This window comes from Colletotrichum lupini, chromosome 5, assembly GCF_023278565.1.
Source record: "Colletotrichum lupini chromosome 5, complete sequence".
Taxonomy (NCBI): Eukaryota; Fungi; Ascomycota; class Sordariomycetes; order Glomerellales; family Glomerellaceae; genus Colletotrichum; species Colletotrichum lupini.
In genome coordinates, this window is record NC_064678.1 from 2,066,214 (window position 1) to 2,088,573 (window position 22,360).

Genomic DNA, 22,360 nt, shown 5'->3' on the forward strand with positions numbered 1-22,360 from the left:
GCGCTCCACGATGCCAGGATCAGAATACCAAGTAGGGTAGCAGATTGTTGGGGTCTGAGTTCGCCAACTGGGGGCGACCACTTCGTACGTATTTTCGGTACAAAAATGCAGCGGTATTGCTGCTCTTGTTGCCCATGTTGCATTTACTGCTGGTCGCAGAGCAACACTGGCGAAGCATGCCTTATTGTTGAGCAGACTGCTGGTGGACAGGCTAGCAAATCAGAGAGAGAAACGGAAAAAACAGGACTTCAGTTTCGTTCCGGGAGCCAGGTTCGACATCCGGATGGATGTAAACTCCAACCCAAACATGACAGGGCATGTCGACGGGGAAGTAATCCGGTTGATCCGCGCAAACAAACCCCAAAGGGTGAGAATTGGTTGGGAACGGTTGAAACAGCCAAGGGGAGGAGGGAGGTCGGTCACCGAAGAGGCGAGCGATTGAAAGACCGAAACTGCGAAGGCGTTGATCAGTCGGCCGCTGTACTTAGTAGGAGAAGCGAATAAAGTTATCAGATCGAACCCATGCCATGTCGCTGGGTATTGGCGTTAGTGGAGTAAGTCGAGGGTTACACTAGCAACGGGAGCTCAGACCGGAGCCTCAGGAGAACGCTCGCGACAAGCTCGAAATGAAGATGAGACATCACTAGACGCGCAGAGAGACGCGAGCGGGCCCTGCTTCGCGGCATCGCGTAGGTCTTTGATTTGAGATTTCAAGCGTGCTTGCTCGTTTGCGTTGGGAGGATGTACTAGCGTGGTGTCGACCGGGGGGTTGACAACAGCCGGTCTCGGAGATTGAAGACAATCAGATTAGATGCGATTGATTTGATGAGATTGATAATGTGCGATAAGATTGGGGTGTGTCTTGCTTTGGTCCGGTGGAAAAGCCAAACAGCCCCAGCTGAATTGGCTGGACGTCATGATTGGATGAAATGGTTACAGACAGGGATCGGATGGTTCAGTGCGTGTGGCATTCCGTCAGGAAAAGCAAGGTGCGGAAATGGTTGGTCCATTGGGCAACACGAGATGAAGCATCCCTCATTTCGTTTGGTCGTCTGGCTCAACGCGGCCGATCTTCTTTGCTTGTGACGTTTTGTCTTGTGCAACCACCTCGGAGATGGGCGGTCGAAGCGTGAAAGGCAAGCCCAGAGGAAGTTTTGTCGCGGTATCTTATGCAGCAGACAGCATTGCGAACCCAAATGCAAAGTCTAAGAGCATGTTGAGATGGACCGAGAGCATCAGAAGATCAGAAATCTGATACGCTCACGTGAGCGGTCTTGTTGAGAGCCGACCGTCGTTGCCCGAGTCTAGAGATGGGGAGACGGCCGGAATTCCTCGGTTCGGCAACGGCAGCCGGGGCGCGTGTTTACGGAATCCGGCGAATTTTGCCCAATCCCACCTAGGAGAGGAGCGAGTGACCAGCGTTGCATTCCGCGGGACACCTTTCGTCAGTCATGCAGCATGGAGGTCTGCACGCGGAGCTGATGCTGGTGGTTCTTGGGATTTGACAGTTGATGCGCAACAATCAGATGGTGACGGCCAGCATGGGGGGGAGACTCTGCTGTGTACTGTGTAGGGTAAGTTTGCCATGGGGAATCGGTATACAGTGTGCGATTTTGGAAAAAACTTAGAAGGGAGCCGGCGCAAAGGAGTGGCAACCCAACGGCTCATGGCTCGGCATTGTGGGCTGACTCGACAGGGCCTTTGACCGAGTCTTGCTCGTGCTTGGCGTGTTTTCCTTTTGGTGTTCGGTGAGCGGTGAATTGTATTGCAAGTCGTTATTTTTGGGCCTGGCCATGGTGCTGTTTTCATCGAATGACCGTGGTGCGCAGAGAAATTGCTTCGGTAAGACGTTGGGTCCAATTCGTGACGGGGGGCTGAGCTCGCCCAAGAATGTCTGGGGCCCTGGGGGTGACCATTGTTGTGGAGGGACGAACCCTGCCGCTCAGCAGAAGGCATGCCCGAGCAATAATGCCTCTGACGACTCGGGGGTGGCTGATTCCCAACGTGCTGGAACGCACTGTTTAGGAGTGCGTGGTGTGGTACGTAGGGCCTGGAGGGCAAGTCTGGGGTCGTGGCAGGACCCCGAGTCGCAGAGATAGGGCTTCCGACGTTGCAATAGCGTAATAGGGGCTTCCAGGTCTGCACACTGTAGACGGAGCTTCTTTGACAGGACGGCGGAGCTGAAGGTCAAGACCGGGAGAAGTTGGTGGTGCTGCTGCATTGGTGCCGCGGAGCGTGTTGAAGTGGTGCCGCGGGAGGTGCAGAAGACTGCCGTGTTGTCCATCTCCGAAGGTGGAGGGACAGTATCGGGACTCTGTACGACTATCTCAGCGACAGAGTGAAAGTGAGGGGTGCGGCCACCTCATCGTGCGTAGCCGGTGCTGCACGATGGTAGCTGGATAGCATCACGGGAGAGCGCAATCGTGAGGGGGTATGGTGAAATGAGGGCTCTTTCAATGGCCAGCGAGTCCGGAGCAAGTTGGGCCCAGCATAATGGACCAGCAAGATGGATCTTGGAGTGCGCAAGCGGGCGAGGAAACCCCACACTCTTGTTCTGTGGCGGCGATATGCGATGCAGCAATGTACGATGTCGTTGGATGTGCAAGTACGGGGAACGGTGAATCGTCAGGTTTTCCAGTTGTGCGGGACAAGAGTCCACCGCAGTGCAGCAGAAATGGGCGGCGACCCTGGCACTGTGAGGATCGAAGCGCAAGCGAGCAGTCTGCTGCGCACGGTAATTAGTGTACGGAGTACTTGGTACGGATATTCTACTGTGGCACATGTATGATGTGGTTAGAAAGCCCAACAAGAGTGGGTGAGCGGATCAGCTTACCTCATTTTACCTTTGGTTTCCGGCAACCGGCTCGGTTCCCATCACCTCTGCCAAGAGCGACGGGAAGTGACAAGAGACAGAAAGAGCCAGGCGGAAGAAGACTGAGAAAAGCCGGGCAAGAAAAGCCGGGAAAAGAGGATGAATCGGGTAGGGGCGGGTGGAGTGGGGTGAACCGTGTAGAGTACCTAGGGTAGTAGTAGTACCTACCTAGAGTGGTGTGGAAGCAAGGCAAGAAGGAGCGAGTGACTAAATTCGTACCTTCCACGTTAGCGGATCGGAATGTGGAAGGAGAAAAGATAGGAGATGCAATGCCTTCCGCTGCACCTCGGGCTGTGACAATCAACTACCTACCTTACCTACCTTGCCGGGCATGGCATTGACGTTGATGTCGACGCGTCCCGAGGTTCAATCGCTGCAGGAGAGGCTGAGCCCGAGATGTCGATTTGGAAAAGAAAGCACCGAGGAAATTGAATGAACGGGATGGTGACAATGCAGATGCCAGAAGGTACCTATCCCAATACTGCGTACACATGTCTCGTCGTCATCGGGGCGGGCGACATCGGCCAAGAGCAAAAGTGGAGGGTTGTTAGGAACACAAGAAAGGACCCAGCGCGCGGTCTCGTGTTTGGTGCCCGTGGACCGTGACTTCCTTGGGTTTTTCTGCAAGTGCTTGCATTTCTGATGCTACTACTCCGTAATCTGATTCATAAGGCAGGGCATCTTGGGCGAAAGCAGCCTGAAAAGCAAATGGAAATGTGGAAAGCACCCGAGCGCGAGTGCGAGCTCGGATGTGCTGGAATTGACGTGACGCATTCTCACATATTTCTTTCTTTTGCTCGGTAACGGCATGTCGTGACAGTCCATTGCAACAGTACCCGTAAATTGTATGTACTATTCAGTTAACCCAACCGTGCCAACCAAAATGTGCCCGGATCGAGGCTGAATCTTAGTCAACGGCGGTGCTGGTGTTACAGTCATCAGCAGCTGTCAGTGTCGCACATTATTACCCGGTGGCCATTCATCATTACCCAAGATGAACAAATGCTCTCTGCATGCTCAGGTCATCAATCAGCAATCAAATCATGATGCGCAGCCCGTCGTCGCCGCCGCTTGGGGGCCAAGCCAAGCCCGAAAAGAAGACGTACCTTGGGTACCGTGGACAGTGCCAACATCTCCGGCACGTGAACAGTGTGAACAGAAAGCCCCGCTCACTGTCCGGCTGCGGCCACTACCACGGTGCCACCGCTGTGGCGGCTAGGCCCAACAGGGGCATTCCAGTGTCCCCTGTCGCAACCCAAAAACGGAGACTTTGCACTCTTCTTCGTTTTCCTCACTGTTACTCGATTGCACCTGGTCGCTTTTTACCTTGCATTTGTTACGCACCTTAGTAGTACGCAGTATACGGAGTACTCCCTCACCACCTACTGGCCAGCCTGGATATCATCAAGCCCTTGTGCCTGTCTTTTCCGGCCGGTTCCAGTCGAAATTTAAAAACGTGCAGTAAAAAAGAGTACATTCCTTGCTCCAGTATCCGTACTCCCTCGGTCTAGAGATCGACAAACCTCACCTATTCCTTACCAAGTACCTACGCCCCTACTACTTCACACGCCTTTTCTTTTCCCGGGGCCTGGACCAGGTTTTCCCACCATTTTTACCGTTTACCTCATCGACCTCTCCACGTCCCAAAAACTTAACATTCCTCACCCTTCCGCCCGATACTTTTTCGCTCCTTTTCTCTTTTCCCTACCTTACACCACACACACCTCGGCTTATCTGATCAAACTTATCTGATCAGGAATTCCCCAACCTGGTTTCATCCATCTGACAACCCACAGCCACTCACCGATTCCTACAAGACCTCTTCTGTCCCGCTCTCACCACAGCATGCTGAGGACCTACTGACTATCCGCCCCTCCATCCTTTCACTCACGTATACTTTACGCCGTCCTCTACGCCAAAGTCTTTTGGCCCACGGTCACCCACCAAAGTCGTCTAGGTCATCGGTATCCGTATTTCCGCCACCTAAACAACATCCTCGACGACATACGCAGAAACATCGCCATGCACAGCACCATGGCGACCACGGCCATGGCTTCCCAACTCATCGGGGCTACCAGCAACTGCATTCCCGAGGAGCCCAGCGTCTCTTCCGTCGCACCTTCTCTCACCTACTCGGAAGAGTCAGAGGATCAAGATGAGGAAATCCAAGCCCCTAGGAGGCGGCGCGCTTCTACCCGCCTCATTGCCCAGAGCCCTGCCGACATCCAGCGTATCACGGGCGAATCGACAGCTCAATTGATCCAGAGATGCTGCGGTGGCGGCTGCTGCATGAAGTTGGGCGCCAAGAAGGAGGGTCTCGAGTACGAGAGCATCCCCTTCCCCGATAACCACGCGTACAAGTCACTCGCCCTTAAGATTGGCGACATTCCCACAAAGTTGACCAACATCGCCGACCTGCCCGAGCAAACCGTTTTCTTCGAGCCCGTACCTCGTTCCACTGCGACCCCAGCCGTCGCCTCGTCTCCCACAGACTCAGCAATCTCTCTGGGTGCTGATGCGCGCGAGGACAAGACGGCAGACGCACTCGCCACCGTCCAGAACCAGCTCAAGGACTTCACAATCGATAACATCGATACCGCCCGAGAGCCTCCCAGATACGTTCAGCCTCACCCGCCTTACCACGTCTACGCCGCACGCATCGACTCGACCCGTGAGTTGACTAAGCCCGGCGCCGAGAAGCGCACCTACCACTTCGACCTCGATATCACAAGTTACCCGGGCGAGGAAGACATGGACTTCAGGGTCGGCGGTGCCATTGGTGTTATGGCACCCAACGATAAGGATTGTGTCGACGATGTTTTCGACGCCCTCATGGTGCCTCGGTTCCTTCGGGACAAGCCGGTCCTGATGAAGACCACCAAGGGCCGCTGGCCTACCGTGTGGGGCGACGACCAGGCCCGCGAGATGGTCACCACGCGCCGGGACTTGCTTACCTGGTGCTCCGATATCCAGTCTTACCCCCCGACCAAGCAGCTTCTGCGCATTCTTGCCGAGTACGCCGAGGACCCTAATGAGAAGAAGTTGTTGACGTACCTTTGTGCCGCCGAAGGCCATGGCGTCTTCTGCGACTTCCGCACCGGACCCCACGTTTCCCTCTCCCAGCTCTTGCACGCGTTCCCGAGCTCCCACCCGCCCATGGACCTCCTGCTGTCCTCCTTGCAGACGTTGATGCCGCGCTTCTACTCTCTGTCCAACGACCCGCACGACGCCTACAAGACGCGCGATGGCAAGGTGCACCGGCTGATCGAGATTGCCGTCACGGTTCATGAGACTGCTGACTGGCGTCGCGGTCTCCGTACCGGTATCGGCTCCGGTTTCTTCGAGCGCCAGGCCCAGAAGTGGTTGGAGGCGAAGCGCAACGGAGAAACCCCAGAGATCCACATCCCCATGTTCAAGGGCCTCATGGCCAACCCTCTCGCCAAGCAATTCGTCTCCGACGGCCCCATGCTCCTCATTGGTGCTGGCGTTGGCATCGCTCCGTTCAGAGGCTTCGTCCAGCGTCGCTTGAAGACGGCCAACTGTGCAAACAAGGTCTGGGTTCTCCAGGGCATTCGCGACTCGCTCGTCGACGAGATCTACAGTGGCGAGTGGGGCGTTCACGAGGACGAGGTCAAGCGTGTTGTTCAGAGCCGTCGCGGCGAGAGTCGTTACGTCCAAGAGGAGGTGCGCAACCAGGCCGACCTGGTATGGTACATTGCGAACGCCGTCGACGGTCGCGTCTTCGTGTGCGGAAGCACCAAGGGCATGGGCGAGGGCGTTGAAGAGGCTCTCGTCGATGTGGCCATGCAAAAGGGCAACCTCGAGCGTGAGGAGGCCAAGAAGTACTGGGAGCTCAAGAAGGAGGCCGGCCAGTACATTGCCGAGACGTGGTAAGGTGCTGGTGGGCGGGCAGACCCCCGCCATTTTATAAGTCTAGCATCCTCTTACCAAAGGCCCCAAAAGTCCGCAAGTCCCGGAGAAGGATGCGAACTCGGGGATTTTATGGTCGGGGCGGGCGGCTTACTGCTGACGCGGACGATCATTCGGTGCCTGGCGCTGCTGTGCCACCGAACTCGGACATAAAAACGGCTTCGGTCTCATCGGATGTAAGAGATTAAATGCCAACAGCCGCGCATGGCGACGAAAAAAAAACACAAAAAGGTCAATGACCCCCCGAAACATATTAAGAGCATGGGGGGAATGACGAGGGATGCAACCTCGTAACAAAAAGGGCAACAACCTAGACGGCGTTTTCGGGCGGGTTCAAGGGACATGATTTTCTGACAACCAAAAAAGACATTGGGCTGTTGCGAGACAGGGTTTTTCTTTTTCATTGTTTTGTCAACTACGGCATCACGGTGTTGACGGGAGTCAAAATGGGTTTTCAAAGAAGGCATTCATTGGATTGCTTTCACCTTGGGTGCTGTCAGTCGCAGCGTCCAGTCTCTAGCATGTATGTAGTATAGGCGATGGCTTTCACTGTAGCATTAACAAAAACTGTTCAACAATCGAAAGTTCGGGAGATTAGTGAGACTTCACAAGGCCATGAGTAAGAAGCATCGGTGGTGAGTAGGTAATCACTACTTCACGGGTATAGCAAGGTGGGCTGCTGTTCTCTTATGAACGACTTCGAGGCTACCTGACTTTAGGATGCAACCATAGATGATGTCTAGCCAGGTTGGCAAGATACAAGGAGGCTCGCCATGCCTTTTGGTATATTTAGATATACCCCTGAGGATAAGTCAGTATGTTTGACGGAGCAGCCGGCTCTAATTATACCGTTCCTAGGGCCCTCTATCGGGGTATATAGTTGGCTGGTTAGAAGGATGTTAGTAAGTGCTCCTGTATAAGTGAGATCGGTGATATAATTGAAGACAACAAGAGGCATCGGCTAGAACGCCTGAAAGAAGGATGATAACGAGACTTTTGACAAAGATACATCCCTTCCCGAAGGAATCCATGATGAACTTCACAGGTATCGATCTACGTATTTACTATAAAGACCTTAGGATAGATAGCTAGGAGAGTATATCGCTTCTAAGAGCCTTTAGAAGCAGCCGGTTCTTCAATACCAGTGACCCCAAAGAAGAAAAAGACTGCCTTCATGTTTCATTTATACTCTCTTAACAAATAAGAAAAGCTTTATAACAATTATCAAATTTCCTATAACCTGAGGAGGGGGAGCGTACGATTTGCTCTGTGAAGTATAGTAAGTAGGCGGGGTTTACCTCACTTATGCCTGCAAACCCGTGCGCGTCTGACATTCCCTGGCTACGTTCTTTTGTACCTTGTATCCCTTGCTCTACAGCTTTGTAGCGAGAGCACAGAAAGCATCTCAATGCGAAGTTCTCTCGGTGCGGGAGACTCGTACCGAGGTCGGCTTTCCTTTTTACCGACGTTCATGTCCATGAAGCTCCTACCTAGAAATTCCTCCTTGCGAGGTATCGAGGTCCTGTCAAGTATCTCACCTTGCTCTCTTTTACCCGTCCGCACGCGGTAGATGTAACGTGTTCGTGGACGAATACGAGCGAACGTGAAAGGGAAGATGAATGACGGACTACTTATTCCACCGCGGTGAGTTTGTAGAGATGACATCCGTCCTCCCCCCGTTCGAACTTGTCGCACCGACCATACCAAGTACCTACCATGACGGCCCCCATCGACATACCGGCCGGCGCCGCGACCATCCACAACACGGGAACATCTGGTGGATTCTCCTCCGCTGGCCAATGTCCCCCCTTTAAATACTACTACCCTCGAAGGACTTATGATGGCAGCAAAACGTTCCTTTCTGGGCAACGGTCGGCAAAAGATTGTAGTTGTCGGTACGTATGGACTTTGCTGGGAAAATCCCCAGTGTGTAAATCCGTGTGCTCCCCCCGAACGGGAAGTATAATTCCGTATTTCCGGTCCCCCCATCTTTCGCAAAGTTCCCTACTCCGGAACGGAGTGCCCTTTTTGAAAATATCGCCACCCACCGAACGGGCCCGGTTATCGCCGGCGAAGACTGTCTTGCGCCGGTCCTGACATGGTCCCGGGCGCCACAACGCTTGGAAGTTCTTGGCGAAGAGACGGTAGACACGGCATGCGCCGTGCTTCATAACGGAAGCCGAAACTCTTTGCGCCGGGCAGGTTCCCTTCCGGAGGAAGGGGGGGGGGAACATGTCAACTTGGTGCTCCGAAGTGGAGCTACTCACCGGTCGCATATGGTTCATGTGGGCGAAATATGTCCGTACCTCACTTGGTATCCGTATGGAGACGACCGGGACTGCCATTCAGTATTGCGCCATCGTGATGGGGCTGGTGGCTGGACGGGGCGGGAGTAAGGTAGTTCTGGCGGGGTGGGTTCTCGCGCGCGGTTATGGATCGGGGGGGGGGGGGGGGGGGGGGGGGGGGGTTTTTTCGCTTTTGTTTCTCGGGGGGGGGGGGGGGGGGTGGGGGGGGGGGGGGGGGGGGGGGGGGGCGGGGGGGGGGGGGGGGGGTGGGTGGGGTGGGGGGGGGGGGGCTCTGGCTTATTCAGCTGCTTGTCATCGCGCGGGTGTGTGTAAGTATGTGTGTGTGTGTGGGGGGGCCAGGGCCCTGTGCTTCTGCGTTCAGGATAGCTTTGCTCATTTGAGCGATGCGCTGGGACTTTGAGTCGTGCAAGTTGTGCGATCGTACCTGGCATCTAGAGAAGACAGAATACTGGCGCGCGTTGACTCTTGTCTTGGGAATTGATAATCATGAGTGCTGGTTTGTAATTCAGCAAATGCCCAACCGCGCCGGCGGTTCTGGAGGCACGGATGGTGGAGTGTACGGTCGACGGTCGTCGTCGTTTACCCGACCCGCGCGGGAACTTGGGAGAAAGGGGTCTCGGATGAGATGCGGCGACTTTTGAGATGCGCCTTGGTGTTGCTGCTGCAGGATCCGATCTGGGTGCTCGCTGCTTGTGGATACCTTCTTGGAGCAGGTCGGCCGCGAGCTTTCGAGTCTTGGGACGCGCGGGAAAGGCGCAGGGCGCAGGGCGCATCGCCATGCATGTCTTTGAACGTGTCTGTTCCCCAGCGAAGCACTTGGGCAACTAGAGATGGTCGGACGATCAGGGGAGACGGGAATGGCAGACACACGCGCGGTAGATTGGAAATGAAATGCTCGGGGGGGGAGGGGAAGCTATGAAGCTATCCAGGAGGCTTGTTTTCGCCCCCAATCTCGTGTCTCTCCCCTGGGTCTGTTCTTCACCGCCTGCAAGGGGGTGGGTGATGCAGGTACTCTGTAGAGCTGGACGGCACGACGTGTGCATTCGTAGCGTGATGTATCTGGAGTCTGTCATTATTCTAGAATTTTCGCGACGGGCGTGGCGCACGCCCGCATGGGCGTCTATTCCCTCTCGTTGCAATTCCCGCGCGGTGGATGTTTGCATCGTTCCCCGATTCCCCGAGAAAATATCGGGAACCGGAACCATAGCATGCTCTCTTTCTTCCACATTGGCATTGCACGAGAGATAAGGTACCTTACTCTAGGGAACCCCCTCATAAAAGCTTGTCTTTGGGTAGCGGTAGCTACCACGAATTGATGTAAATTGGCGAGTAAGAAGTCCAATTATCATCGAGTTCGTGAACAAACTACCTTGCAAGTTGTATGTATGAATGTACCTATCGCGTTGTCTTTGTGAGGTTGAACCGCAGGAATGAAAATGCAAAAGGTACCCCGCCAGCGGAATGATGTCAATTCAGTACTCCGAATCCGTGTACCGCCCGCTTAATCATCCCCCAAGCTTCCCCAATACAGCCTAGTTTTTGTGTAGAGTGACATGACAAAGAAATGCGATTCTGCAGCGAATTGTGACTCGCCGTCGGCCATTGGAACCAGCGGGGAAAAAAAAAGATTCCGCTTCATCGCGCCGGAGCTTTCCTGCGCTATCGACTCCTTGCCAGCCATGTCAGTCTCAATCTCTGAGGCCTAGGTAAAGGTACATCATGTTGGTGAACTGGCGCCAGTTGGATATCATTGGGGTGCCATTGGTAATCCGGTACACGCTTGATTACCACACCATTTGCTCAGCGGCCGGGTCCTCGTCCCCCCAAAGCACGCCTTTGGCGCTCGAGCATCTTCAGTCAGGGGGGGGGGGGGGGGTGGTCCCCATCCGATGATGGAGACGCCCTGATCCATGGCATGGAGGGGCAGAGAAGCGGGGACCTTGGGCTTGTAGTGTAGCTCTTTGGCGCACCTACTTGCTTGTTTGCTTCCGACCGCAGTGCTGCTTGCTGTGGTTGCTAGGTGTTGCTGTCGATGTGGGGGAGGAGGGGTGCGAGGGAGGGAGAGGTTTCCAACGGGTTCTGAGACGCCTTTGCGGGAGAAATCCCAAAGGCGGGATGGGAAAGGTATCCGTACCTAGCGTAAGTACGGACACTCCGTAGCCATTGTGGTTCCCATGCCCCCCCCCCCCCCCCTTCCTCTCGTCTCCCATCGGTATATAACCCATCGAGACGCCCTCCCCCCATCTCGCATACCTGAAAGAGAGAAGAACCATGATCAGCATCACCAGAACAGCAATCCAAGCAACAAAGAGACTCTCCACCCTCCGTCCTCTCACCACCACAACCATCACCACAAAACAACACCAGTTCTCCAGAACCTTCACCTCAACCACCGCCAAAATGTCCGCCCCCAGCGCAAACCTCATCCTCGACGCCGTCAAGGCCCGCCGCACCTACTACCCCCTCTCCAAGACCCTCCCCATCGAGACCGCCCGCGTCGACGACATCGTCAAGACCGCCCTCGCCCACGTCCCCTCCTCCTTCAACTCCCAGTCCAACCGCGTCGTCGTCCTCCACGGCGCAGAGCACGAAAAGTTCTGGGACATTGCCCTCTCCGTCCTCAAGGCCATCGTCCCCGCCGAGCAGTGGGAGTCCACCAGCGGCAAGCTCAACATGTTCAAGGGCGCCGCCGGCTCCGTCCTCTTCTTCGAGGACCAGGACGTCGTCAACGGCATGCAGGAGAAGTTCGCCCTGTACGCCGACCGCTTCCCCGTCTGGGCCAACCAGTCCGACGGCATGCTCCAGTTCGCCGTCTGGACCGCCCTCGAGGCCGAGGGCCTCGGCGCCAACCTGCAGCACTACAACCCGCTCGTCGACCAGCAGGTCGCCGCCGAGTGGAAGGTCCCCGCCAGCTGGAAGCTCAACGCCCAGCTCGTCTTTGGCGGCAAGACGGGCGAGGCCGGCCCCAAGGAGTTCAAGCCCATCGAGGACATCTTCAAGACCTTCAGCTCGTAGACGACGATAGAACGGGACGCCTGGAACCTGCGAGTGTTCAAGAGAGGAGATAAAGTCAGTGGAGGAAAACACATATAAAGCTGCATCTGCTGGAGTTTTTTTTCTGGCCCACCCTGTTTGGCTATTTAGACAATCTTTAGCGATGGACTTTTGAATGAATTTAATGCATTGAAATGATTCCAAAACATTTGTTTGTCGTCGTCTCTCCAAATCCTTTCGGAATAAAAAAAAAAAAAAAAGGTGCCATGTAAGTAAGACGGGATCGGCGCCACACTCACGGAAGCCAATAGAATCCGCCCATTCGAAATAAGGATCTGACGCCACGCGCTGACGGGCACAACGGGATTCAAATCACACTTTGGGAATTCGGGCTGACATCGATGGTGGTACTCCATAGCGCTGAGCCTAGGACACTACGAAAAACAAGATGAATTGAGCTCTCCGTTTTTGTTGTTCATCGCGACGCTCTAAGTCGATTGGTGTATATGTGTACATGGACATTCGTCCTATTTAGACAAAAAGACATCTTTTACTCTTCTTCAATAAATCCCAACGCCTGGCCCATTCTGACCGTCTGGCCCTTTTCAACAGCCCATCTCCAGCCAGACTTGTCATCCGGCGTTTTGCCCTCGGTCGGCGCCTCAAACACCAGCACAATGGTGCTACCGAGCTGGAAACCACCCATCTCCTCGCCTCTCCGCAGAGCGTGACCACCGAGCACGGGACTGGCCGAGGCATACGTCGCCTCGGCGAACCCCGTGTAGGGCTCACCGCGGGCCGCAGCCTCCTCCGCAGCACGGTCGGCCGCCGTGTCCGTGGTCAAGCTGTTAGTGCGCAGCTCACGATCAAAGTTGATCTTGATGGATCCCACGTTGGTGGCACCGACGGGGACATAGCTGAAGAATCCGTAGCGCCAGCGGCCGAGGAGAACGACGCGCTCGTTGAGAGTGAAGAGACCGGGCAGCGTGCGCTGGAGGTACGGGGAGACGCTGTAGAGCTCGCCGGCAAAGTGACGGCGGCGTTCGACGACCCAGTTGGCGGGCGAGTGGAAGCGGTGGTAGTCCCCGGGGGCCAAGTAGATGACGGCGTAGTACAAGGACGTCTTGTTGTCGGGCGAGATCAGGTCGTACCAGGGCTTCTCGCCGAGGGCGAGGTCGGCGCGAACCTCGGAGACGGCAGACGGCGAGGGTGGCTCGACGGCCTCGTCTTTGAGGGAACCCTTGCGCACCGACATGGCAGCGCCCGAAAGGAGGCTGGGCACGGTGTAGGAGATGCCATTGACGCGTGCAAACTCCTCATCCGTCTTGACGAGGTCCTCGCTGGGGGAGATGTTGGCCTTGTCCGCCTCAGCTTCCTGAGGTGTGGACCATCCGCTCGCGATACTTGATGTGGGTGTGTTCTTGCCGAGGAGCGCGTCGATGCTGTACGTCATGCCCTTGACCTGCTCGATATCTCCGCCTTCAATCTGGCCGTATTGCAAGACGCGGCCATCAGAGGGAGAGAGCAGGGCGTTGGAGTCTGGGTGGAGGGGACGGGAACCGGGCTTGAGTTGGCGGTAAAAGAAAGAGGCGAGGTTCGGATATGTTCGCAAATCGGGTTCGGCGACTTCGTTCAAGCTGTCGAGGTAGGTTAGCATAGAATGATGCCAGACTCGGACTTTTCGATAGACTATACTTGACGCCAAAGATCCATGAGTAGAGCTTGAAACCGGGAACACGAAGGTAGTAAGGGATAGTCAATTCGTTGAAGCGACCCCAAAGCCTCGAAATCGCTTTCAAGGGCAGCGTCGACATGACCTGGACCTGCCATGGTCCGTCGGGCCTGATCTTTGCGCGTTTCTTAGGCGGCGCGCCATCCTGGACGTCGTCCCTCTCCTGCTTCTCGCGCTCGCGCGTCGAGACCTTGTAGAACTGGACCAGGCCCAGGAAGCCGATGCCGAGGCCGACGGGGATCTGGTACCACTGCACTTTGCTGTTGTTGAGGGCGTGCCGCAGGCGGGAGGAGAAGCGAGGGCGCTGCTGCTGCTGGGAGAAGAATCGGGTCGAGGCGCAGGGGCCGTGGAGAGAGAAGAGGTTGGTGGCCCGTAGCTGGCTCTGGCGAGCGTACAGCGTAGCCATGGTGGGAATGGGACCTCAATCGAGGGGGTTTGCGATTGTTTGGGGCCACCGGGCTTTTGGCTGGGTTTGCGGGGACGAGCAAATGGGCCAGACGATGACACTTTGGATGAGCAGGCGTCTTGCGATAAGATCTTGCAGCTCGGCAGCGGCAGCTTTGGGATGACGCAGCACGAACCATCCGACTGCGCTAGTCTCATTTGGGTAACTAGGAGCAACGTCCTCTCCATGATGCATTTGAATAGACTTCGAGCACACAAAACTGCTGGAAGCCGAGGAGCGTCATTTCATCTTTTCAAAGTTGTGTTGAGGAGACTTTTCCCAAGCAAATTCGGTATTAATTTATAAAGGCTGCACTGTGGCTCGAACTCGTAAGCCACCAGCCTCATAAAAGGAGAAGTACTTGAGTCGTCCATCTTTGACAGGTCTCAATTGTTCCATGTGTGTCTGAAGCTCGAGAGACTCAACTTCAACTCCCCGAATTTCTCATCATTTTTGCCTGCCCTGGGTTAGTCACTTGGGCAGAGGGATGAGATTTAGTGAAACTCTTGCGTCTCTGTGACCGTGGCGTTGCTGACCCCTTGAATGCATCACTATTGCCTCTGGTGACACAGCTCATATTCACATACACATCTTCATAGAGAACATGCAAATCGCATAGAAATCAGAGTGACAGGAAGGTAAGCCTGTCAAAGACGAACACCGATAGGTAAGTTCCAGGTGATGCATACCTCCCTTCCCTCAATGTAACTGAGGATCAGATGCATCTCATCTTTTGGCTTACATAATCGGGCTGTCACCACCCGCCCGATTGGGACAGCGTGCATGGATCGGGCCTTCCGGGTCCCAGGGACAGACTACGTACCCACGTTTTTAGTGAGGCCAGCGGGTCCGTACCTGAGCTGGAGAGTCTGCAGTCGGAGAGCAACACATGTCCTAAATTTCCCCGTCTACGAACGACACGGTGACATGAGCATCGTTTCCTTGCGCATACACCACTACTCCTTTCCCGCGGACAATCAGACGAAGCTGCCGCGTCGCGCTCTGCGTGGCATGACCGATAGGCCTCATCATGGCCTCTGAAGCCTCGTCTTCCGCCGCGCCCTCTGCGCCAGAGGCTACTTCTGAACACCTGTCCGTAAACCTGCAGGTCTTGTCGCCATCCACCGCTGCCACGTCTAGCCGACCCTTGGTCTTCCCTGGTCTCGCGGCCACCACGACGGTTCGGCAGCTCAAGGAGAAAATTCGACAAGCGCTTCCTCTCAAGCCGACCGATGCCCAGCAGCGATTGATCTACCGGGGCCGGCCTTTGGCGCAGGATGGGGACACTCTCCTGACCGTCCTCGGCGAGGAAGTCGTAAGTCCCCCTGCTCTGCTGACAATTGCACACCATCGCTGACTGACTTGGCGACAGATCCGCACTACCGACCAGCAGACGATTCACCTCGTGCTCCGAGACGTCGCAGAACCGCATCGCTCTACGACTCCGACACCGGCACTTGTTCGAGGGTCGAGCCCGGCGCCGCCCACTGCCCATTTTGCAGGCCCTTTTGGCACCACCGGTCAACCCCAACACGTCCATCATCATGGCAGTCAGCCTACAGCTGCGGCCTTTACCAGACGAACGCCTCTGCATCCGACGTCGAACCCTATGCCCTTCCCAGCACCACCCCAAATACCAGCGAACCTGACCCTGCAGCAGCTCCAGCAACTGCAGGCGCAACAGCACCAGAGCATGACGGCCTGGATGAACGGACTTCAACGTGAGGCTATGAACAGGGCCATGGCTCACCAGCAGATCAATCAGAATCAGGCTATGAGAGCGTCTATGGGTATGCATGGCGTTGGCGACACACCGGCGGCGGTCCCCAATCCTGTGGAACCCACTCGTGGACGCGCGAGCCCGCTTAGCAATCCTGAAGGGCACACGTATGTGCGAGAGGGCCTCATGCCGAACGGACAGACGTATCGCGTAACGGTCAACGAGACCTTCCTCGCTGGCCAATTGAATGTTCAGCAGCCGGGCAGTCAAGGCACCTCGACGCCTCTGTCCACTGCTGACGTCCAGACCATCTTGAGGGCCGCTGACAGCAACCAAGCAACATTGGCCATGACCAACGCGATGCAGAGGAGCGCCTCAAGCACATCTCTTGCCAATGGAGGCTCATCTGTTGGCGTCACTACTCCTTACTACCCAACCCCTGGATCCAGAGCCAGCAGTAGGCGGCCTACCCCTGATCCTACCGCTCGCTCAGTCAGCGGCGGCAGCAGACATTCTACAAACGCTCAACAGCAAGCACCGTCCGGTCCTGAGGTTTATATCTTGTCTTCGCCTCAAGGTCCTCGTGCTCTATTGATCAACAACGCCACGGACTCGTACTACACTCCAAGAGGGCAGCCCCACACTACCTCCACCCTTCACCAAACCGCCTCTGCGCTCGCGAGAATGCGAGGTCGCCCTCAACATGTTGCCTGGCCAGGAGCCTTTGTAACTCCACCACCTCATCACGAAGAACAGCAACCAGCACATCAAGCCGAACCTCAACCGCAGGTGCAGCAGCAGCACCAGCCTGAGGCACAACCGCCCCTGCATCAGCCTCAGGGACAGCCTGCCGCAGCAGCAGTGCCTGCCCACCCCAACAACCCGGGTATCGCTCCGCTCATTGCGCAAGTGTGGCCGCACTTTTGGCTGGTAGTTAGGCTTGCCCTCTTTGTGTGGTGGTTTACTTCGCCCAACGCCGGCTGGTCTAGGTGGATCACTGTGATTTCAATCGCGATCAGCATCTTTGTTCTGAACACTGGACTTCTAAACAATTACTTTGACCAGGCTGTGGGACCAGTCAGACGTCACATGGAGAATCTGCTACCCCTAGCTGCGCCGAATAATGTCAATGAGCCTGTCCGTCCCCGAGACGACCAGGCCGTGGTTGGACGCGATGGTCAACCTGATCCGACACGAGCAGCTGCCAGGCTGGTAGCTCAGCGCAGACACGACAATGCGAACTGGTTGATGGATCAAGTGCGGCGGCTCGAGAGAGCTGGTCTTCTCTTCCTGGCTAGTATTGCACCAGGTGTTGCGGAGCGCCATATTGCTCATCTTGAAGCCGAAGCCCGCGCCGAGCGTCAGAGAAGGGAGGAAGCGGAGGCTGCTGCTGCCGCTGCGGCAGAGGCCGCGGCCAACCCTGAGAACAACACAGAAAACCAGAATAATGACGAGACGAATGAGACTTCAGGACGCAACGATACGGAGGAGGGTGAGAACGAGGTTCAGAGGGAAACGCACGGGGGAGACCAGCGTCGAGCGGAGGAGCAGCAGCCGCTATTGGCGCTGTAGGAGGGACGGAGCCCAAAGGATCGAATAAGATGAAGGATCGTTGTAAAATACAGATTACCCAGCGGACGCTCCAAGGACGTTCCTTTGCGCATGGAGTCGGGTGTAGAGCGTTGACATCGGGACTCACATCAATACATGTTTTTGTTTGTCCAGCGTAAAGATCAGTTTATGTTCTATCCTTTCCTATCTTGACCAGTTTACGCCGTGGATGCAACCGTGACCCAATCTGCTGCAATGCCTCATGGCAATCTATCCGAGTCGTCGTCTTGTGTTAAGATTTTGAGTTGTTGACGGGGCCCGACACGATGGTGAAGGCTGCCCAATACCTCATAACTCAATCCTCTTTTTCACCGCCCAGATGTGAGTCCCTGAGTCCCGAGTTACCCCCTCTACATGAAAGCCTCGTCTCGCGTCATTTTCATCGGCCTTCCTCTATAGTATTCTCCGAATAATTACAACATAGAGGAAGGCTCATCGTTTGGGGTCGCTTTCGAAGTCTCCTCGTTGCGACCTCTCTTTTCTCGTACACAATTTCCCCGTACACGACCGACCACCAGATAACGGCCGGCTGTCTCACCCATCTTCTCATTAATCATGGGCTAGACAGCCGTCCCTCGTCCCTCAGTAGGCTTGCGGTCGGTCGAGGAGTGGTGGAGGCAAGATCAATACGACCCTTTCCTCGCCGTTTGTCGTGTGTCTTTTCCTCTGCCTTCCTCACTTACCTCTCATTTTCCCTTTTACTCGTGGCTTTTTTCGCTTTTTTTTTCTTTTCTCTTCGTCTCTCTATCGTATTCATGTGGACACAGGCTCAAGAGGATGTCAGGTTTCCATCGGACCATGTCGTTCTCCCGGACTCGAAAAATCTCAGCAATGACGCCTCTACTTCGTGTCTTGCGTCGTCGATTGCTCCCTATGCGTCTGATCAAGTTTGTCGTGGTCGTGGTCGATGTTTAATGCTCGTCGGCTCTCGCTCCAGGTACCATCATCTCAGACGATCAGAACGAATGTCTCGTTACAATCCTGGAAGGGAGGGCTGGGAGTGATCTCGACCTCCTGATACGATAGCGCGGTGGCGAGCAGACAGGTACCACCACTCCGACGGTCCCCGAGATGAGTGCCGCCGCGTCGATACGCGTACGGTGCTTTTGCCGGTGTGAGCGAGAAGGAAGAGGAATTCAGGCAGCCTCCTGCGTACCGTCGGCCTTGACCAGACCCAAGCCCCAGGCACTCCGTCCGTCAACGACCGCGGGCCCAGGACGTCTGGCGGCAGGCTGCTGGACGGTATCGGCAGGAGCAGGGACCTGCTTCTCCTCTTCCTCCTTCTTCTCCTCCTTCTTCTCCTCCTCGGGGTGCTCCGCCTCGGGAGTCTCCTCTTCCGCGGCAGGCTGTTCCGCATCCCCCTCCCCCTCCTCCGCAGAGTGTTCCTCTGAGGTATGCTCCGGAGAAGGGGGGGTGACGTCGCCGGCAGCGGAAGAAGAGGTGACGCCCCCGCCAACGGAGGGAGGGGTGACGTCGCCGGCAGCGGAAGAAGAGGTGACGTCCCCGCCAACGGGGGGAGGGGTGACACCGCCGGCGACGGAATCCGGCAGCTGCCGCGGCGAAGACTGAGGGGTGGCCGCCGCGTGGGAGTCTTCGCTCGCGGGCGGGGGCGGGACGTACACGGAGCCTGACGACTCGCTCATGCTCACGTCGTCGCCGTCGCCCTCGTAGCCCTCGTCGCCGTCGCCGTTGGCATTGGCGCTGCCGCTGCCGCTGGCCTCTCCATTGACGACGTGCCCGTCACGGCCGCCATCGTGTCGGAAATGGCACCCTGGCCTCTTGCAGCCAAGACCGTACCAGCATCGTATGGTACTAGGGTCTTGAGCCGGGCCTGCAACCGTTGCGGCAGGAGCGGTGTTGGGGACGGGGGCCTCTTCAGGCGCGGGCGAGGCGGCGACGGCGGCAGACGCCAGCTCAAGCCCATGGTGAGGGTAAGGGGGGGCAGGGGAGGGGGAAGGGGGGTAAGCCCCCGGTCCGAGTGCGGGTTCGAAGCTTGGAGGGGGCGCGAGGGCGTTTGACGGGCCCGGGCCGAAGCCAGGGGGCGGGCCGAGAGGTCTGGGCTGGTGGGTGGGTCGCCGGCTCATGCCCATGGGATCGAGCGGCGGGCCGGGCAAGGGCAAGGGCAGATCCGGCGGCGGGAAGGAGGGACCGGCGTGGCCGTGGCCGTGTCTGCCGTGGTGGTGCGGGGGCGCGTAGTAAGGTACCGGAGCACCGTATTCCGGGGGGGCGTATCCCGGCGGCGGGCGAGAGGGTCCAGCATGGCTCGAGGGCCCAGCGTACGGCGGCAGCGGCGAGTCGAAGTACGACGTCGCCTCCTCCTGCGTGCCGTCGAACGTCGGCCGGCCCAGGGCGTTGGGCATGGGATTGGCGATGCGATATCCCATCCACTGAGGCGGAGGCGGAGGCGGCGGCAGCTGGTGGTGGCTGTTGTTGACGCGGCCATTGTTGGTGTAATGGCCGTGGTTGACGTAGTGGCCGTTGACGTACAACCCACTATTGTACGTGACGGTGCTGCTGTAGAGGGCGTGGGCGTGGGCGTTGGCGTTGGCGTTGTATCTCGCCTCCGCCAGCGCGACCTCCTCCTCCTGCTGGGCCGCGGCAGCGACCATCTCGGGCCGCAGCTCCCCGTCTCTGTGGGGGAAGTTGCAGTTTTCTCTGCCGTAGGTGCAGCGGCCCTCGAGGAAGTGGCGGCAGGTGGATCGTTTATCTCGTGGTCTGCGGTTGGGCTTCTTACTTTTGGACTTGTTGTCCTCGCGGTCGTTGTTGTGTTCCATTGTGAATAGATGGTGTAGGAGGGGGGGAGGGGGGTAAGAAAGGAATTGGGTAGGTAACTGGGTAGGTAACTAGGTAGTTGACTGGGTAGTTGACTGGCTAGGTGACTGGCTAGGTAAGTGGTGACTGACTGAGCTGACTGACCTGCTTATGAGAAGAAGAAGAAATAAAAGGGATAAGAGGTGCTATAATGTAGTATAGAGAAGGGATACCGGAGATAGGGGTATTTCTACTGGGGACCTTGCGGCGCTGGCGGCGTGGGTTACTGTGGTGAATATGTATCGGAGATGGGATAGAAAGGAAGGGGTGGATCACTTTTGTATCGGAAATAGCTTCACTGCAGTGCAGTACATCGGAGGTGAGTTTGGGATGAGTCTCACATACAGGAGATGAGTTGCTGCAACAGACTCACGAACCGGCCTTGGGTTAAGGCGATTGCGGTTCGATCTTCCGTCTAGAATGGTTCGCGTCAATCACACTCATATTTTATAGTGACTCTACAAGAGTGAATGAGGTACACAAGAACAGCGAAATGTGTTTGGAAACTTCAACGTGGGTGATTCACAGAACGTAGAGGCAAACAAGACGGGAACCGCGGTGGTCGTTGGTCTCGGTACTAACAGGGGGGGGGATGGTAAAACTTTACCGCCAGACAATCTACGGCTTTGATGTCGAACCCCAGAACAAACAAGCAGCAGTAACAGATTGGAAAAAGGTCCCTCGTCATGGTAAAAGTTTCGATGCGACCCTCCCTTACTTGATTGCTGCAGCTGTTGCAGAACACAGTCATTCACCGTCGTGGCTGTTCAGGTTTCGGACGATGAAGAACCCTTCACGGGGTGCGGCGCGAGGAAAGTGATTTTCGGAGGTAGATGAAAAGTGGATCACGAGTTTACCATGTCTCCCGTCCGGCCGATCTCCCGCACCGGAGCAAAGTGGAGTCGAAAAAGGGCAGGGTGGACCCACCCGGCCCTACGGGCGGGGGGGCACGGGGGGTACGAAGTCGGAATGTGCCCCAAAACTCTCAAGTTTGACGTGCTGAGTAAGGTAGCATCGCAGCATAGGTAGCGGACAAACCACGAAACCAGGCACGCAATCCACTCCCACCGACACCGACGACCCCCGTGCCCCCGATTAGCGACTGTGCGCGCCGCCAGCCAGCCCAGCCCAGCGAAGACGGGGAGAGGAGGCGTTCGGGTGCGGCGCCGTTTGGAGGAACTTCTGACATGAACTTGACAGGTATCCGGTGTCCGTCAATGGTGGGAATGCGATGGGGCACTGACAATAGTCTGGCGGCGGGCCGGGAGCAGGAATTTTATTTTCTTGTTCTTTTTAGGAGCAATCTTCCCTCGCCGTCCCTGAAGCTCTCTCATCACGGAGGTCTCGGACCCGATCACGGACAGGAAAGGGGGCAACGCTGGAAACGTACCCTACCTTCAGATTTTGACGATGCCGGGTGCCGAGAGATACGAAAGAGCGGGAAGGATTACCTAAAGCTTGGGCCGTCTGGTGCGTGGGCAACCGTCTCCGGGCAATTCAGAGGAATGAGGAGGGAAGGGGCATGGATGGATCGGTAGCAGCATGAAGAAGTCGGATGCAAAAGGGGAAATACGGCGCATGATGATGGCCTGCGCGTTACAGTGACGGGACGGGGGGGGATGGGGTCGTATCGCTGGAAGTCCTGGACGACGGTCGCGGCCATTGGAGAAATGCTAGCCCCTGGGAGAATGAGTTTTGCGTCAGGGCCGCCGTTGTTCATCGCTTCGTTCCCGAACGCAGACAAAGAACATGCCATTCTTGACCCGCGGTAGTGGGCTAGTCGAGTAAATAATGAGACACCAAGATTCCCTTTGCTCGCCTCCGAACCTCAATGCTTGGAGGCTGTAGGTACGGGGCAGGGAGGAATTGCGGCTGAGCACGGCCGGCGGCTTCGAGACGAAAGGGGGCACTCCCGTCTTTTTTTTGGTGGTACAAAGAG

At 56.4% G+C, this 22,360-nt stretch overlaps 10 protein-coding genes across 10 annotated transcripts; 4 read left to right on the forward strand and 6 right to left on the reverse strand.

Annotated features, from left to right (window-relative positions):
• Positions 1-1,942: 1,942 nt before the first annotated feature.
• Positions 1,943-2,284, reverse strand: CLUP02_09999 (uncharacterized protein; the record flags this gene model as incomplete). The annotated part of the gene is made up of 1 exon (XM_049288975.1): positions 1,943-2,284. One exon carries the CDS (start codon positions 2,282-2,284, stop codon positions 1,943-1,945), a length of 342 nt encoding a protein of 113 aa, XP_049146119.1.
• Positions 2,285-2,362: 78 nt separating this feature from the next.
• CLUP02_10000 (uncharacterized protein) lies at positions 2,363-2,782 on the reverse strand (the record flags this gene model as incomplete). The annotated part of the gene is made up of 1 exon (XM_049288976.1): positions 2,363-2,782. The coding sequence occupies one exon, from the start codon at positions 2,780-2,782 to the stop codon at positions 2,363-2,365; it is 420 nt and encodes a 139-aa protein (XP_049146120.1).
• A 2,112-nt stretch (positions 2,783-4,894) lies between these two features.
• Positions 4,895-6,766, forward strand: CLUP02_10001 (FAD binding domain-containing protein; the record flags this gene model as incomplete). Its single annotated transcript, XM_049288977.1, has 1 exon — positions 4,895-6,766. The coding sequence occupies one exon, from the start codon at positions 4,895-4,897 to the stop codon at positions 6,764-6,766; it is 1,872 nt and encodes a 623-aa protein (XP_049146121.1).
• Positions 6,767-8,105: 1,339 nt separating this feature from the next.
• Positions 8,106-10,313, reverse strand: CLUP02_10002 (uncharacterized protein; the record flags this gene model as incomplete). The annotated part of the gene is made up of 7 exons (XM_049288978.1): positions 8,106-8,174; positions 8,270-8,429; positions 8,507-8,594; positions 8,673-9,061; positions 9,114-9,205; positions 9,558-9,932; positions 9,975-10,313. The coding sequence occupies 7 exons, from the start codon at positions 10,311-10,313 to the stop codon at positions 8,106-8,108; spliced, it is 1,512 nt and encodes a 503-aa protein (XP_049146122.1).
• Positions 10,314-10,609: 296 nt separating this feature from the next.
• CLUP02_10003 (uncharacterized protein) lies at positions 10,610-11,272 on the reverse strand (the record flags this gene model as incomplete). The annotated part of the gene is made up of 4 exons (XM_049288979.1): positions 10,610-10,777; positions 10,840-10,887; positions 11,009-11,196; positions 11,260-11,272. 4 exons carry the CDS (start codon positions 11,270-11,272, stop codon positions 10,610-10,612), a joined length of 417 nt encoding a protein of 138 aa, XP_049146123.1.
• A 107-nt stretch (positions 11,273-11,379) lies between these two features.
• On the forward strand, positions 11,380-12,123 carry CLUP02_10004 (nitroreductase; the record flags this gene model as incomplete). Its single annotated transcript, XM_049288980.1, has 1 exon — positions 11,380-12,123. The coding sequence occupies one exon, from the start codon at positions 11,380-11,382 to the stop codon at positions 12,121-12,123; it is 744 nt and encodes a 247-aa protein (XP_049146124.1).
• A 529-nt stretch (positions 12,124-12,652) lies between these two features.
• CLUP02_10005 (phosphatidylserine decarboxylase) lies at positions 12,653-14,240 on the reverse strand (the record flags this gene model as incomplete). The annotated part of the gene is made up of 2 exons (XM_049288981.1): positions 12,653-13,739; positions 13,798-14,240. The coding sequence occupies 2 exons, from the start codon at positions 14,238-14,240 to the stop codon at positions 12,653-12,655; spliced, it is 1,530 nt and encodes a 509-aa protein (XP_049146125.1).
• A 1,069-nt stretch (positions 14,241-15,309) lies between these two features.
• On the forward strand, positions 15,310-17,571 carry CLUP02_10006 (ubiquitin family protein; the record flags this gene model as incomplete). Its single annotated transcript, XM_049288982.1, has 2 exons — positions 15,310-15,594; positions 15,652-17,571. 2 exons carry the CDS (start codon positions 15,310-15,312, stop codon positions 17,569-17,571), a joined length of 2,205 nt encoding a protein of 734 aa, XP_049146126.1.
• A 794-nt stretch (positions 17,572-18,365) lies between these two features.
• Positions 18,366-18,614, forward strand: CLUP02_10007 (uncharacterized protein; the record flags this gene model as incomplete). Its single annotated transcript, XM_049288983.1, has 1 exon — positions 18,366-18,614. One exon carries the CDS (start codon positions 18,366-18,368, stop codon positions 18,612-18,614), a length of 249 nt encoding a protein of 82 aa, XP_049146127.1.
• Positions 18,615-18,746: 132 nt separating this feature from the next.
• CLUP02_10008 (uncharacterized protein) lies at positions 18,747-20,384 on the reverse strand (the record flags this gene model as incomplete). The annotated part of the gene is made up of 1 exon (XM_049288984.1): positions 18,747-20,384. One exon carries the CDS (start codon positions 20,382-20,384, stop codon positions 18,747-18,749), a length of 1,638 nt encoding a protein of 545 aa, XP_049146128.1.
• Between the last annotated feature and the right edge of the window lie 1,976 nt (positions 20,385-22,360).